The following is a 12,543-nucleotide window of genomic DNA, read 5'->3' as shown; positions in this document are numbered from 1 at the left end:
TCAGCCAATCAAATCATCTCACATTTGGTACAACACACAAAGCTGGGCATAAAACATGGGGTCTATGATGTCCGTAATGTTGGATGCTACGTCCGTCCACTACATCAGACGCACCAACTTTGAGAGTTACATAATAAATAGATTTTTCCCCCCAACAAATTGTAGCCTTAATGTTTTTATTTCACACTGCACTTTTTACATACTTAATTGTTTTCATTTAGATTTATTAGACCTTTTGAGGGGCGCTTATAGGTACCCTATAGCGATGATTTGATTGGCTGAATGTGATGTATGATGATGTTACTGTATAATGATAGCGCCCCTCACTTCACACAAGTGTGATTTAAATTTTATGTACAATAAATGCTTTATTTAAATTTTTTACTTAAAATGTATAACGAATGGAAGTGAAAGGCAGTCGGATCAAGTAGAAACCTTGCCCAGATATGGATTCCTGGATGAGAGACGCCATAAACTTGTGTGTATGTGGACTTCTACCCAGCCTATAGCGTACACAAACACAAACTTTCTTCTGAAGTCATTATATTTGGCCCTCAATAATCCGTCATTGACCTCATAAGCGTGTTTTCGACTCCTACTTGAACTCTAACAAACAAGTGTCTAGTGTAATGAGTAGCATTGAAGCCATACAATGACCTGGAAACTGTGATCCATGCTTTTATCACTTCTGGGCTGACTCAGTCCACTTTATTCCGTCTACAGATGGTCCAAAACTCAGCTGTGAGACTTTTGACTGGAACCAGGAAGCGAGAGCACATTACCCGATTCTGGCCCAACTGCATTGGTTACCAGACAGTGAAACACTGCATTGATTTCAAAATGTTCTTTTTTGTTTATGAAGCTTGAAATGGCCTCGCGCCACAATACATTGCTGATTTGGTCTCTGCACCTCCTGCTTCCAGTTCCAGGGTACTCAGGTCTGGGTCATCCTCCCAAATGCTCCTTGATGTCCCCTCAACGAGCCTACCCAAGGTGACCGGGCCTTTTCAGTTTTTGCCCCCAAACTCTGGGGGTGCAGTACTTTAGTTAGACTAGTCATTGGTCCGAAAAACGACAACCCACCTCAAACCTTAACCTAACCATAACCGCAAGCACGGGAGCAGGCGCTAGTCCGAGATGCGGACGCATGTGGAACTAATGCTCCGTCGGATTATAGTACACCTCCCAAACAATCTTACACTGCACTTCCACTGCACATTAAGTCCAGCACCACCATTGAAAGCTTTCCACCTTTTCTCCATTGCCTTCAGCTCGGTCAAATCAAACGTATGGCCTTGTCTGGTCAACTGTTCCTTTTTTATGTTGTTGTATTTTTACTGTATAGGCCTATATTTTATGAGGTTTTTATGATTTTTTTTTTTTAATGGAAAGCACTTTAGGTCAATGTCTGTTTTTTTAAATGTGCTATAAAAAGGCTACATTACATTTTGTCATCAATATCAATTATTACATAAAATTAGAACCCCAAGCCTGAGGTGTCGCTACTGGGAATCAAACCTTGAAATGGATGGGTGTTTTCCACTACGACAAAGAGATGCCGGAAAAAAAAAGAAACTCAAGTCTAAGCAGAGAGCCCAGTTAGGTTATTCTCACTATTGTCTCCCACGGAAATAGTCACTATACGTCACTTTCTAAAATATTTAACTTTTATTTTCATATTTGTAACTAGTCCTTTATGTATTTAACACACCAACATGGCAGAGTTTGGGAATGAATACGAACAACCTGTGTCAGACATCAAGAGATCAAACCCTCACTGCCTCTCCAGGAAAATACCCGTGCATCTGTTATGTGTGTTATGTGTTACAGGAGGTGACAAATCTTATATTGTATTATGTGGTGCTGGGACTCTGGTGCAACGCACAAGTCCTCGCTCTACTCCTGGTGAGAGCAGGAGTGGACCTCCAACGGATTGTGTGCCCCTGGTTTTTCCCTAGTGGGACTGATTGAGGGTAGCTACTGGACGTAAGTCGGGACTTGATCACTCCCGGCTGGGTCGCCTGAGTGAGGGGTATGATGTTGAGACACCCGAGACACCGTTGACCTCAGGATACATCACTGAGGATACGTCCCAGGTGCATTCATGCTATGTTTTTTAGTTATGTAGAATGTTTATTGGCTACTGTAGCATGGCTACATGCAGGGGAGATTTTTTCTTTTTTTGTATTGGCCATAAGAGGCAGTATACAAACTCATCCATAAAGGTCATCGTCGTTATCTTCATTGAAGACTGGGCCAGTACCAGTGCCTCCTGACACTTGGTTTGGAACGCTGCCTTCTGTAGCCCCATTTCTGGAGGGAAACTTGAAGGAGCCGAAACCACGACTCTGCTGCAGTGTCTGTGCGAACATTTGATATTTGCGGACGTCGTTGTCACTTACGGAACGACGAGCAAAGCGCATGGCCTCTTCAAAGTGCTCCTTCCTGAGCTCGGGCACGGGGTCTATCTCTTCTACTTCCATAGCTGTTGGGTGGGTCTCCCTCTCCCTCTCTCTGCGAATGTCATTCTCAATGTTCTCTCTGATGGCCAGCTTACACGCCCGCTGGCAGATCTCTGTGAGGTCAGCTCCAGAAAAGCCGTTGGTCATATTGGCCAGGTAGTCGATGTCCACATCCTTGCTGATGGGGCTCTTACGAAGGGTGGCCTTGAAGATGTTGATCCTGCTCTTCTCGTCGGGCAGGGGGATGTAGATGAGCTGGTCCAGACGGCCAGGTCTCAGGATGGCGGGGTCGATGATGTCAGGTCTGTTGGTGGCTCCAATGATGAAGACGTTCTTCTTGCTGTTCATGCCGTCCATCTCCGTGAGCATCTGGTTGATGACACGATCTGCTGCACCACCAGCATCTCCAGCGCCGCCACCGCGTGCCTTGGCTACTGAGTCCAGCTCATCGAAGAACAGGACACAAGGGGCCGCCTGGCGAGCCTTGTCAAAGATCTCTCTCACGTTGGCCTCAGACTCACCAAACCACATAGTGAGCAACTCAGGTCCTTTGATGGAGATGAAGTTAGCCTGGCATTCATTAGCAATGGCCTTGGCCAGCAGGGTCTTACCACAACCGGGTGGTCCGTAGAACAGCACACCCTTTGATGGAGTCATGCCAAACTTTAGGAACTTGTCTGGGTGTTCCACTGGATACTGTACCAGCTCCTGCAGCTCCCTCTTGACATCAACCAGACCTCCAATGTCTTCCCAGCTGACGTTGGGAACTTCGACCACTGTCTCCCTCAGTGCTGATGGGTTGCTCTGGGTCAGTGCCCATTTGAAGTCATCCATGGTGACACAAAGGGAGTTCAGGAGTTCAGCATCAATGGTGTCATCCTCCAGGTCAATCAGGTCCATCTTCTTTCTGATGGCCTGCAGAGCTGCTTCAGAGCAGAGAGCAGCCAGATCTGCACCCACGTGCCCATGGGTCTCATTGGCCACCCGTTCAATGTCAACATCATCAGCCAGCTTCATGTTCTTGGTGTGAATCTGGAGGATCTCCAGTCTGCCTGTTGCATCAGGGATTCCAATGTCCACCTCCTTATCAAAACGCCCATATCTCCTAAGAGCTGTGTCAATGCTGTTGGGCCTGTTGGTGGCAGCCATGACGATGACATGAGCTCTCTGCTTCAGGCCGTCCATCAGGGTGAGGAGCTGAGACACGATACGCTTCTCCACTTCTCCCTGAGTTTTGTCTCTCTTGGGGGCGATGGAATCAAGCTCATCAATGAAGATGATGGCTGGGGCATTCTTCTCTGCTTCCTCAAAGGCCTTTCTCAAGTTACTCTCACTTTCTCCAGCCATCTTACTCATGATTTCAGGACCATTGATAAGGAAGAAGAAGGCTCCAGTTTCATTTGCTACAGCTCTAGCCAGCAGGGTCTTTCCTGTTCCAGGGGGTCCATACAGTAGGATACCACGTGGTGGCTTGACTCCAATTGCCTTGAACAACGCAGGGTGTCTAAGAGGCAGCTCCACCATCTCTTTGATCAGCGCAAGCTGCTTCCTCACTCCTCCAATGTCATCATAGCCAACCTCATTAAGGGACTCCTCCTCATCCTCTCTCTTGATGGGATCCCCTTCACAGTGGATGGCCGTTTCCTGTGCAACAATGCAGTAGGGGGAGGGATCAGTCTCTATTACTTTGAACTCCACGGCACGCATGCCACCCCTGACCAGGAGGATGTCGCCTTTATGAATGGGCCTGAAATTCTCTTTGAAGTATGGCTTGAGGTACACCTCGAACAGGTCTCCGGTAATCCCAACTACGGTGTCATCTATTGGGAGAACATGGATTCTTGCTCCATATTTCACATTGGGAACTGGATTAATGCTGATGACGTCTCCCAGACGGATCCTCAGATTGTTGCGGACAACCCTGCTCATACGGACCTTTTCATCAGAACAGGTGTCGTCAGAGAGAACGATGCACACAGTCTGCTTCTTCTTCTTTCCCTTCAGCAGCACGGTGTCTCCGCGGAACAGCTGCAGCTCATCCATCTTGGCCTGCGAGAGAGAGACCACGCTGTGGTCATCAGTGACCGAGTCATCAACAATCAGTCTGTTTGGCCTGCTCTTCTTCCTCAGAATGGCAGTGGAAAGCTGATCTTCCTTTGATTCCCCTATTGAAGCCATGGCGTCTAGTCAACTTTTAATTAATTTATATTGGTATATTAGAGTATTCAAAAAATATCTGCCGAGCAAAGAAGTCCTTCCCTGTCACTTTCTAGGTGTTGCTCTCTGACTCTGACAAATTCCACAAGCAGAATATAAATCTTTCTACACCATCTTATATAGTGGCCTTCTGACCAGAATGATGACGTCACACACATGGTGACGTCACACACAATACAAACTGTTGCTACTGTATGTGCCTATGTCACAGGCGACCTAGCAACAGTATTGTTTGTGACCCTAGCACGAGGGTCCTTGAACGTTGTTATGCATTTCAATACTGCACGGCATGGAGTTACTTTCATAATTTAGTAACTAGTAAAGTAATTATAGTTACTTTTTCAGACTATAGTAACTATAACTATAACTACAAGTATATTTTCATATACCAGTAAGACGCGCAAACGCAGGAAGCGAACGCAGCTCGTACATATTTGGGTTTTTTTAAGATTTATTTTTAAGTTATTATTTTTAAGTTAAGTTAGCCATAACCATATAAGGAGTCCCCAAAGCAGCTATACGTCCAAATATGGAGTGTGTTGCATCAATCACAAACAAATCACTCAGCTCCATATATGGGCACAAAGGGGGGACACACAGACACACACACAGACAGACAGACATGATCTGCTAGGTCTCATAGTAAGTGCTCACTGCGTTCGCAACTAGAGCGGTGCCCATGGGGCCTCTACAGCGGGCGAGATTTCTTTCCCTAGTATGATTCGGAGATTCGAGCACTGTGATTGGTTGTCAGTGGAGTAGGAAGCGCTGGGCTGTGTTTTGGACCGCACACAAGTGTTTATGCGTACTAGTACTCTAACTCTAACCCTAACCTAACTCTAACCCTAACCTAACTCTAACCCTAACCCTAACCCTAACCCTAACCTAACTCTAACCCTAACCTAACTCTAACCCTAACCCTAACCTAACCCTAACCCTAACCCTAACCCTAACCCTAACCCTAACCTAACCCTAACCTAACTCTAACCCTAACCCTAAACCTAACCTAACCTAACCCTAAACCTAACCTAACCCTAACCCTAACCTAACTCTAACCCTAACCCTAACTCTAACCTTAATCCAAAAACTATTAAAAAGTCTGCGGTTGTAAAATATTGGCGGCAGTGGGGCGCGAACCAGCGAAGCATATATTACAAGTCGGCGTAGTAGTCCACTAGGCTAGCGAGGCAGCTGGCAGAATGGGGTTTGTGTTTATATTAGAAGGTGAAGTTCCGCCCGCGCGGGTGGCGCTTTCCTTGACTACTAGTAGTAGGGCGGGGCTTCGCCCCGCCCTACTACTACTAGCCGGTGTGGTAAAACAAGCGCTCCTTCCCGCGAATCATACTAGGAAAAGAAATCTAGCCTACAGCGGGGCCGGTTGGGCACTGGCCTACTTGGAACGATGCAAGTTGGAAATTAATGCCCCACCCAGTCTGTGTCCCATTTATGCCCATATATGGAGTTCTTCTGACATCTGCATATACTCCATATTTGGGCATGCCTGATAATTTGTCAGGCGAACGGTTCTCGAGTTACGTGGATTACACACAGACAGACAGACATACAGACAGACAGACGTACAGACAGACAGAGACTTGGTGCATTTATAGATAGATGGGGAATACAATGACATATTCAATCAGATTTAAGATCAACTGTGAAGGAACCACTTTTATATCATTTATTTTGTAAATTGGCCTCTTTAGTCCAGGCCCTTAGGGATATTTCACCCTAATCAGTCTAAATGCACCACATTTGGCCCAGGACATGCTCTAATGATTTAGCTACGTCACGCGCGCCGTAGACCTTCGCGGTCGCCATAGTGGCCAAATCCAAAATGGGCAGGAAGGGGTCGTGCCGGGAACCAAACTGGACAAGATGGCCAACGTTCCCCCGTATGCGCTCCCACTCCCACGTATGACTGAAATACCGTGTGATTGAATGAGAGCGTTCAATAACCTGTGCACAACACATCCACAACATCTCCCTATATGCGACTGATTTGGATTTCATAGTGTCTCTGTCGGGTGCATGGAAACCTTTCTACGTCCAAAACTGTTACTTTTCAGGAAACGGTGTTCCAATGGATCCAATGTAGTTATTAGTCATAAGCTCTTTGTACATATAAGCATGTATACATCTCAGCATTGCCTTTTTTATTTCATTTTTATTAGTTACTTTTATGAGGCTACTTGTTCCAGCCTTGGATGTCCAGGTCAAATGGACTGACATTGCAGGCTTTCATTGAATGAGTCCAAATCTGTGTAACCTTTCACAAGAACATTTCACAGTAAGATCCCCAGCTCCCTCTCAGCACCTGCAATAAAACTCAGCTGGCACCGCCACTGCAGAAAGCGATGCTGGCAAGCAAACCATAGGGAGGCAGTGAAGATAGCTATAGGTAGGCAGGCGAACCAGTGAAAGTTACATCACAGTTTCCACTTACGTCATGTACTGACGCTGCTATATAAAACTGTCCATTCTGAAAGGTAACATGATTCATTGACTGACACGTAGACATAGACTATAGGTTATAACAGCCGCATTCGATTTAAATTGAAAGTGATGTTGAATCAAGTATACTAACTTTGGAGAAAGAAGTACAAAGCATCACATTTAGAGTTTTTAAAGCGAGAGACATTAAAAACTGTTCCTGACCCAGAACCTGGGGGACACCGCAGGAGACCCCTAAAAATACTTGAGTATTGACAATCAGATTAGTTAAACCCCTCCGGGTTTAAAGTGAAGGTGATTTAGTGACTGAATGGAGAATGGCAACGGCCCGCTGCCGCCAGAGAGAGGGACATGGACCAGGCAGATGGACTTCATCCTGGCCTGCGTGGGCTTCGCCGTGGGCCTGGGCAACGTGTGGCGCTTCCCCTACCTGTGCTACAAGAACGGCGGAGGGGTGTTTCTGATTCCCTATCTGTTGATGGTGTTCGCCGGGGCCATACCCGTCTTCTTCCTGGAGATAGCCATGGGCCAGTTCATGAAGGCGGGAAGCATCGACGTGTGGAACATCGCCCCTCTGTTCAAAGGCCTGGGCTTCGCGTCCATGGTCATCGTGTTTTGGTGCAACACGTACTACATCATGGTCCTGGTCTGGGCCCTTTACTACTTCATCAAGTCCATGACATCCCCCCTCCCATGGACCACCTGCGACAACGATTGGAACACGGACAGGTGCGTGAACAGCACTGTTGTGGAGAGCTTTTGTCGGAACAACCCTCAGGGGAGCATAGGTCCCAACGTGACCTGTCAGGACTCGCGGCCGTCCATCATCGAGTTCTGGGAGAACAAGGTGTTGAATATCTCCAGCGGTTTGCAGGAGCCCGGCACCATCAACTGGGAGCTGCTGCTGTGTCTGCTGACCGTTTGGGTCATTGTATATTTATGCGTGTGGAAAGGAGTCAAGTCCACCGGCAAGGTTGTGTACTTCACGGCGACCTTCCCCTACGTGGTTCTCTTCATCTTATTGGTCAAAGGAGTCACACTTCCCGGAGCATCTGATGGCATCATGTACTACCTCAAACCCGATTGGTCCAAACTGGGTGAAGCCCAGGTGTGGATTGATGCCGGGACACAGATCTTCTTCTCCTACGCCATTGGGCTGGGTGCACTGAATGCTCTGGGCAGCTACAACAGGTTTAACTATGACTGTTACAAAGACACCTTCATCCTGGCTCTGATAAACAGCGGTACCAGTTTCTTGGCCGGGTTCGTCGTCTTCAGCATACTGGGATTCATGGCCCATGAACAGAACGTGCACATCTCCCAGGTGGCAGAGTCGGGTCCCGGCCTGGCGTTCATAGCGTACCCCAAAGCCGTGAGTTTGATGCCCTTCGCGCCCTTGTGGGCCATCCTGTTTTTCTTCATGCTGCTCTTGCTGGGGTTGGACAGCCAGTTTGTGGGCGTCGAAGGCTTCATAACGGGTATCCTCGATTTGTTTCCCGATAAATTCTGCCCGCGCTATCGACGGGAGATCTCCGTGGGGGTGTTCTGCGTGCTGTGGCTCCTCATCGACCTCTCCATGATAACCCAGGGGGGTATGTACGTATTCCAGATCTTTGACTTCTATTCTGCCAGCGGGATGACTCTTCTCTGGCAGGCGTTCTGGCAATGCATTGTGGTGGCCTGGGTTTATGGGGCCGATCGCTTCATGGACGATGTCGCTCGCATGATCGGCTACAAACCGTGTGCGTGGATGAAATGGTGTTGGTGCTTCATTACCCCCAGTATCTGCATGGCCATTTTCCTGTTCAACCTGGTTAATTATCAGCCGCTAACCTACAACATTACATACGTGTATCCGTGGTGGGGACAGGTGATTGGCTGGTTTCTGGCTCTGTCCTCCATGTTATGTATACCCTTCTTCACCCTCTACAAGCTCTTAAGAGCCAAAGGCACGTTGAAGGAGCGATGGGTGAAGCTGACCACGCCGGTATGGGGCCCTCATCATTTGGAGCACATGTCCCCCGACACGGACATGCAGTCGACGGAGGACGATAAGAGACGCTCATCCAACTCGGACGACAGGAGCGCGGGCTCCGCTGCAAATGACGCGAGAACGCTGCCCATCAGGTCACGACATGAGAGTGTCTAGGACTGTTTCCTCGGAAATGTCAAGGACAACCCCTGACTCTGTCAGAACCACGGTCCATTTGGAAACCCCCATCAAGGAAGAGGGTCCATTTGGTTCCGTTTGTACACTGTGGACCCTTACAGACCTGTAAGGGTCCATTTGCAACCCTCATGGACCCCACTTTAATTGTGAACCACTGGTCTAGGACGAGACCGCATGACGGGTGGCATCTAGACAAGGGGGGTACCTGTCTAGTTTCTTTGTTATTTGTTTATTATGCAGCTATTCCTTGTTTCTTTCATTGTTTACTATACTGCTACAATTATACGGAACTGCCTCCCAAACATTGTGGGAGAGTGTCCCATCTTTTATTAAAGTCACACGCGTCTGAAGTATATGGGGCGCTCTTATCATCGTTGTACATCATACGTCATCTCATTCCGGCCAATCAGAATTTGCGCATTGTTTGTGTTTACACTATGGCGTAAAATTGTTCATTCATTGTCAAAGGGAATTTAATGTTTGTGTAAGACAAAGTTTGTGCACTTTGGTGTGCTGGTGCCCCTCAATAACTAGAGCCACGCCTATGTGGCACCGCCGATCTGACTGATATGGACATATGGAGATCTGTGTGTGTGTGTGTGTGTGTGTGTGTGTGTGTGTGTGTGTGTGTGTGTGTGTGTGTGTCTGCCAGTCCTTGTCCCTTTTATTCCCATATATGGAGATCCCTGATGTCATCAGTATGCCCATTTGGCCATATATGGGCATGCTGATTTAACTAAATGGTAATATGGCAAAAGATTTGTTTTTTTGTAGGATTATTATTATTTTATTATGATTATTATTTTCCACTTGCCCCCATATGTAGGCCTAAAGTGTCTTTGAGTATAGGCCTACTTAGAAAAGTCCTAGGCTACATACATTCTAGATATTATTAGGGGTCAAGCCCAAAGGGGGTAACACCCCTTTTTTCACAGTTTTGTCAGTTCTGAGCTGTCGTTTTCCACAAAAATGACAAAAGATTACGTCAAAAAAATACCCAGATATATTTGTTGTATTTAGTTTTATATGCTTGTATTTGTTGAAAATGATCTGAACAGCATCTTGCAAGACTATTAATAATACTCATCTGGAGAATTCACTAGGTAGTTGAAAATGTCAGGATGTCACTCCTCCATTTAGCTGGGTTATTTTCCCATGCAACTATTCAGCAAAGTTAATTATACAACACAAGTTGACAGCGGTAAAACACACCGTCGGAGCTCCCCGAAGTAGAACATATATAGTAAGCCTGTAACAAAATCAGTCGGGATCGGGATGTATATTTGAGAATTCCACTCTTCAAAGTCGGCGCTCGTAGTCTCTTAAAAGCGACAGGTTCTCTGTCTGCCGTCTCCCCTCTGCTCCGTTAACATTATGGGTAACTCATAACTCATTCAAGTGGTCAATTAAATGTGAAATACATCCTCTATTGAGAAAACAACAATATATGTTGACAAAGACACTTCATACATTTGGAAACGTATTTTTATTCAAATCAGTCTTCAGTTCATTTCATATTATTTTAAAAGTAGGCTAACTACAGTTGAACTTCAATGGACTTCTAATGGGCTGGCCTGCAGTACACCGTGCCAACGGACCAGAAGTGGGGACGCTGTCTCATTTGGGGGCGTGGAATTTGTAGTCCCTAGTCCCTGTCTCTATGGAGTCTGGACTCTGGTCACGGGACTACAGCGTTGACAGACAGCCCCTTCAGCCAATCATCTCCAGTTTACCAACGCCATAAAGTCCTGCAGTGAAATTCATCAATGTTTATACAGCTCATTGTTGAGCCCCTCCTATAACCAGCTATAGTGTAGATTCTGTCTTAACACAAACATTAAATGCCATTGACAATGAATGGAGAATTTACGTCATATGTGTCTGAGCAAATCGTCATATGTATAGGCTATGTTGGTTGAGAACCCTTGGCCACTATAAGGGACCACCGTACTTGATGATGATGTACGATGATGTACAATGATTAGAGCCCCCCTCACTTCACACGGGTGTGATTTTGTATAATTGTGTGTAGCTTTTTTAATTTGGGGCTTGACACCGACTTATAGCTGCTTGCAGCTATATTTATTATTATTATTATTACATGTAGGTCTATCGACCTACTTTATTCACACTTTATATCCTCCCACAGGGAATGGGAAATCTCTTTAAGACTGCTTTCGATTATAGAACCGTACAGCTCTTTCAGGATGGTTAAGATGGTATCTGTTGCTCCACCAGTGAACAAGATCTAATGTTGGCCTTTGCTTCCCCTCCAAATAACCATAAAGGAAGAGAGCCTGTTCCTCAAGCATGACTCTACATTCTGTATCCCAGATGTATATGGAGAACCGGGATGACTGGAAGCGACGATGGAAGGCTCGCTTGAGAATCAGTTCTTGTGTGTGTGTGTGTGTGTGTGTGTGTGTGTGTGTGTGTGTGTGTGTGTGTGTGTGTGTGTGTGTGTGTGTGTGTGTGTGTGTGTGTGTGTGTGTGTGTGTGTGTGTGTGTGTGTGTGTGTATGTCGTTTCAGGGTAGGTAGGGCCTATAAGGTCAATAACCGGTCTAAAGGATTTAGAACAGCAGTTGTAATAGACACAGGTTCACATCACGACAGAGTGCATTTCTATTTTAATACAATAGTTTGGCAGCTATTGAACTATTGAACTATTTTCTATTAAAAGTGAATGACTTGGACAGAAGTAGATAGATTGCCATGTTGTGTGCGTGCGTTCAAGAAAGAGTTCATTTGTTTTGAATCCTGTGTGACCTGCCTAATAATGTGCAGTAATATAGAATGCGTGCGCGCGCACACACACACACACACACACACACACACACACACACACACACACACACACACACACACACACACACACACACACACACACACGCCTGCCCGCTGCATGGTCCATGTCCTATACATGCCTGTTTCATGTACGGTGATTGGTTGTCGGTGTGATCGGTGCTTAGCCTGATTGGCTGGTTGGATTGCAGGAAAGGGGAGGAGGAGGGATAAACTGACACCAATGTTTTTCTAAAACAAGTCAGTCAACTCAAGTCAAGTCAAGTCAGACTCCTTGTTCCAAACAGATTAAAGAATATTTATATATTGTTAAAGAAATATATAAATATTGTTAAATATGTATATATTGTTAAAGAATATATACATTTCATTTAAACTAAGAGATACATTTCCACATAAGCAAAAGTAGCATTTGAAAATTGCAGAAAGATATTTTA

General features: G+C 46.0%; 2 protein-coding genes across 2 annotated transcripts; one reads left to right on the top strand and one right to left on the bottom strand.

The window, feature by feature from the left end:
- Positions 1–2,213: 2,213 nt before the first annotated feature.
- LOC308315562 (transitional endoplasmic reticulum ATPase-like) lies at positions 2,214–4,640 on the bottom strand (the record flags this gene model as incomplete). The annotated part of the gene is made up of 1 exon (XM_080763598.1): positions 2,214–4,640. The coding sequence occupies one exon, from the start codon at positions 4,638–4,640 to the stop codon at positions 2,214–2,216; it is 2,427 nt and encodes an 808-aa protein (XP_080619724.1).
- Positions 4,641–7,473: 2,833 nt separating this feature from the next.
- Positions 7,474–9,282, top strand: LOC308315142 (sodium- and chloride-dependent creatine transporter 1-like; the record flags this gene model as incomplete). Its single annotated transcript, XM_080762981.1, has 1 exon — positions 7,474–9,282. The coding sequence occupies exon 1, from the start codon at positions 7,498–7,500 to the stop codon at positions 9,280–9,282; it is 1,785 nt and encodes a 594-aa protein (XP_080619107.1). The 5' UTR covers positions 7,474–7,497.
- Positions 9,283–12,543: the final 3,261 nt, after the last annotated feature.

Source organism: Protomyctophum bolini (assembly GCF_963924005.1).
Source record: "Protomyctophum bolini genome assembly, chromosome: 5".
Taxonomy (NCBI): Eukaryota; Metazoa; Chordata; class Actinopteri; order Myctophiformes; family Myctophidae; genus Protomyctophum; species Protomyctophum bolini.
This window is presented reverse-complemented; position numbering and strand designations above follow the sequence as displayed.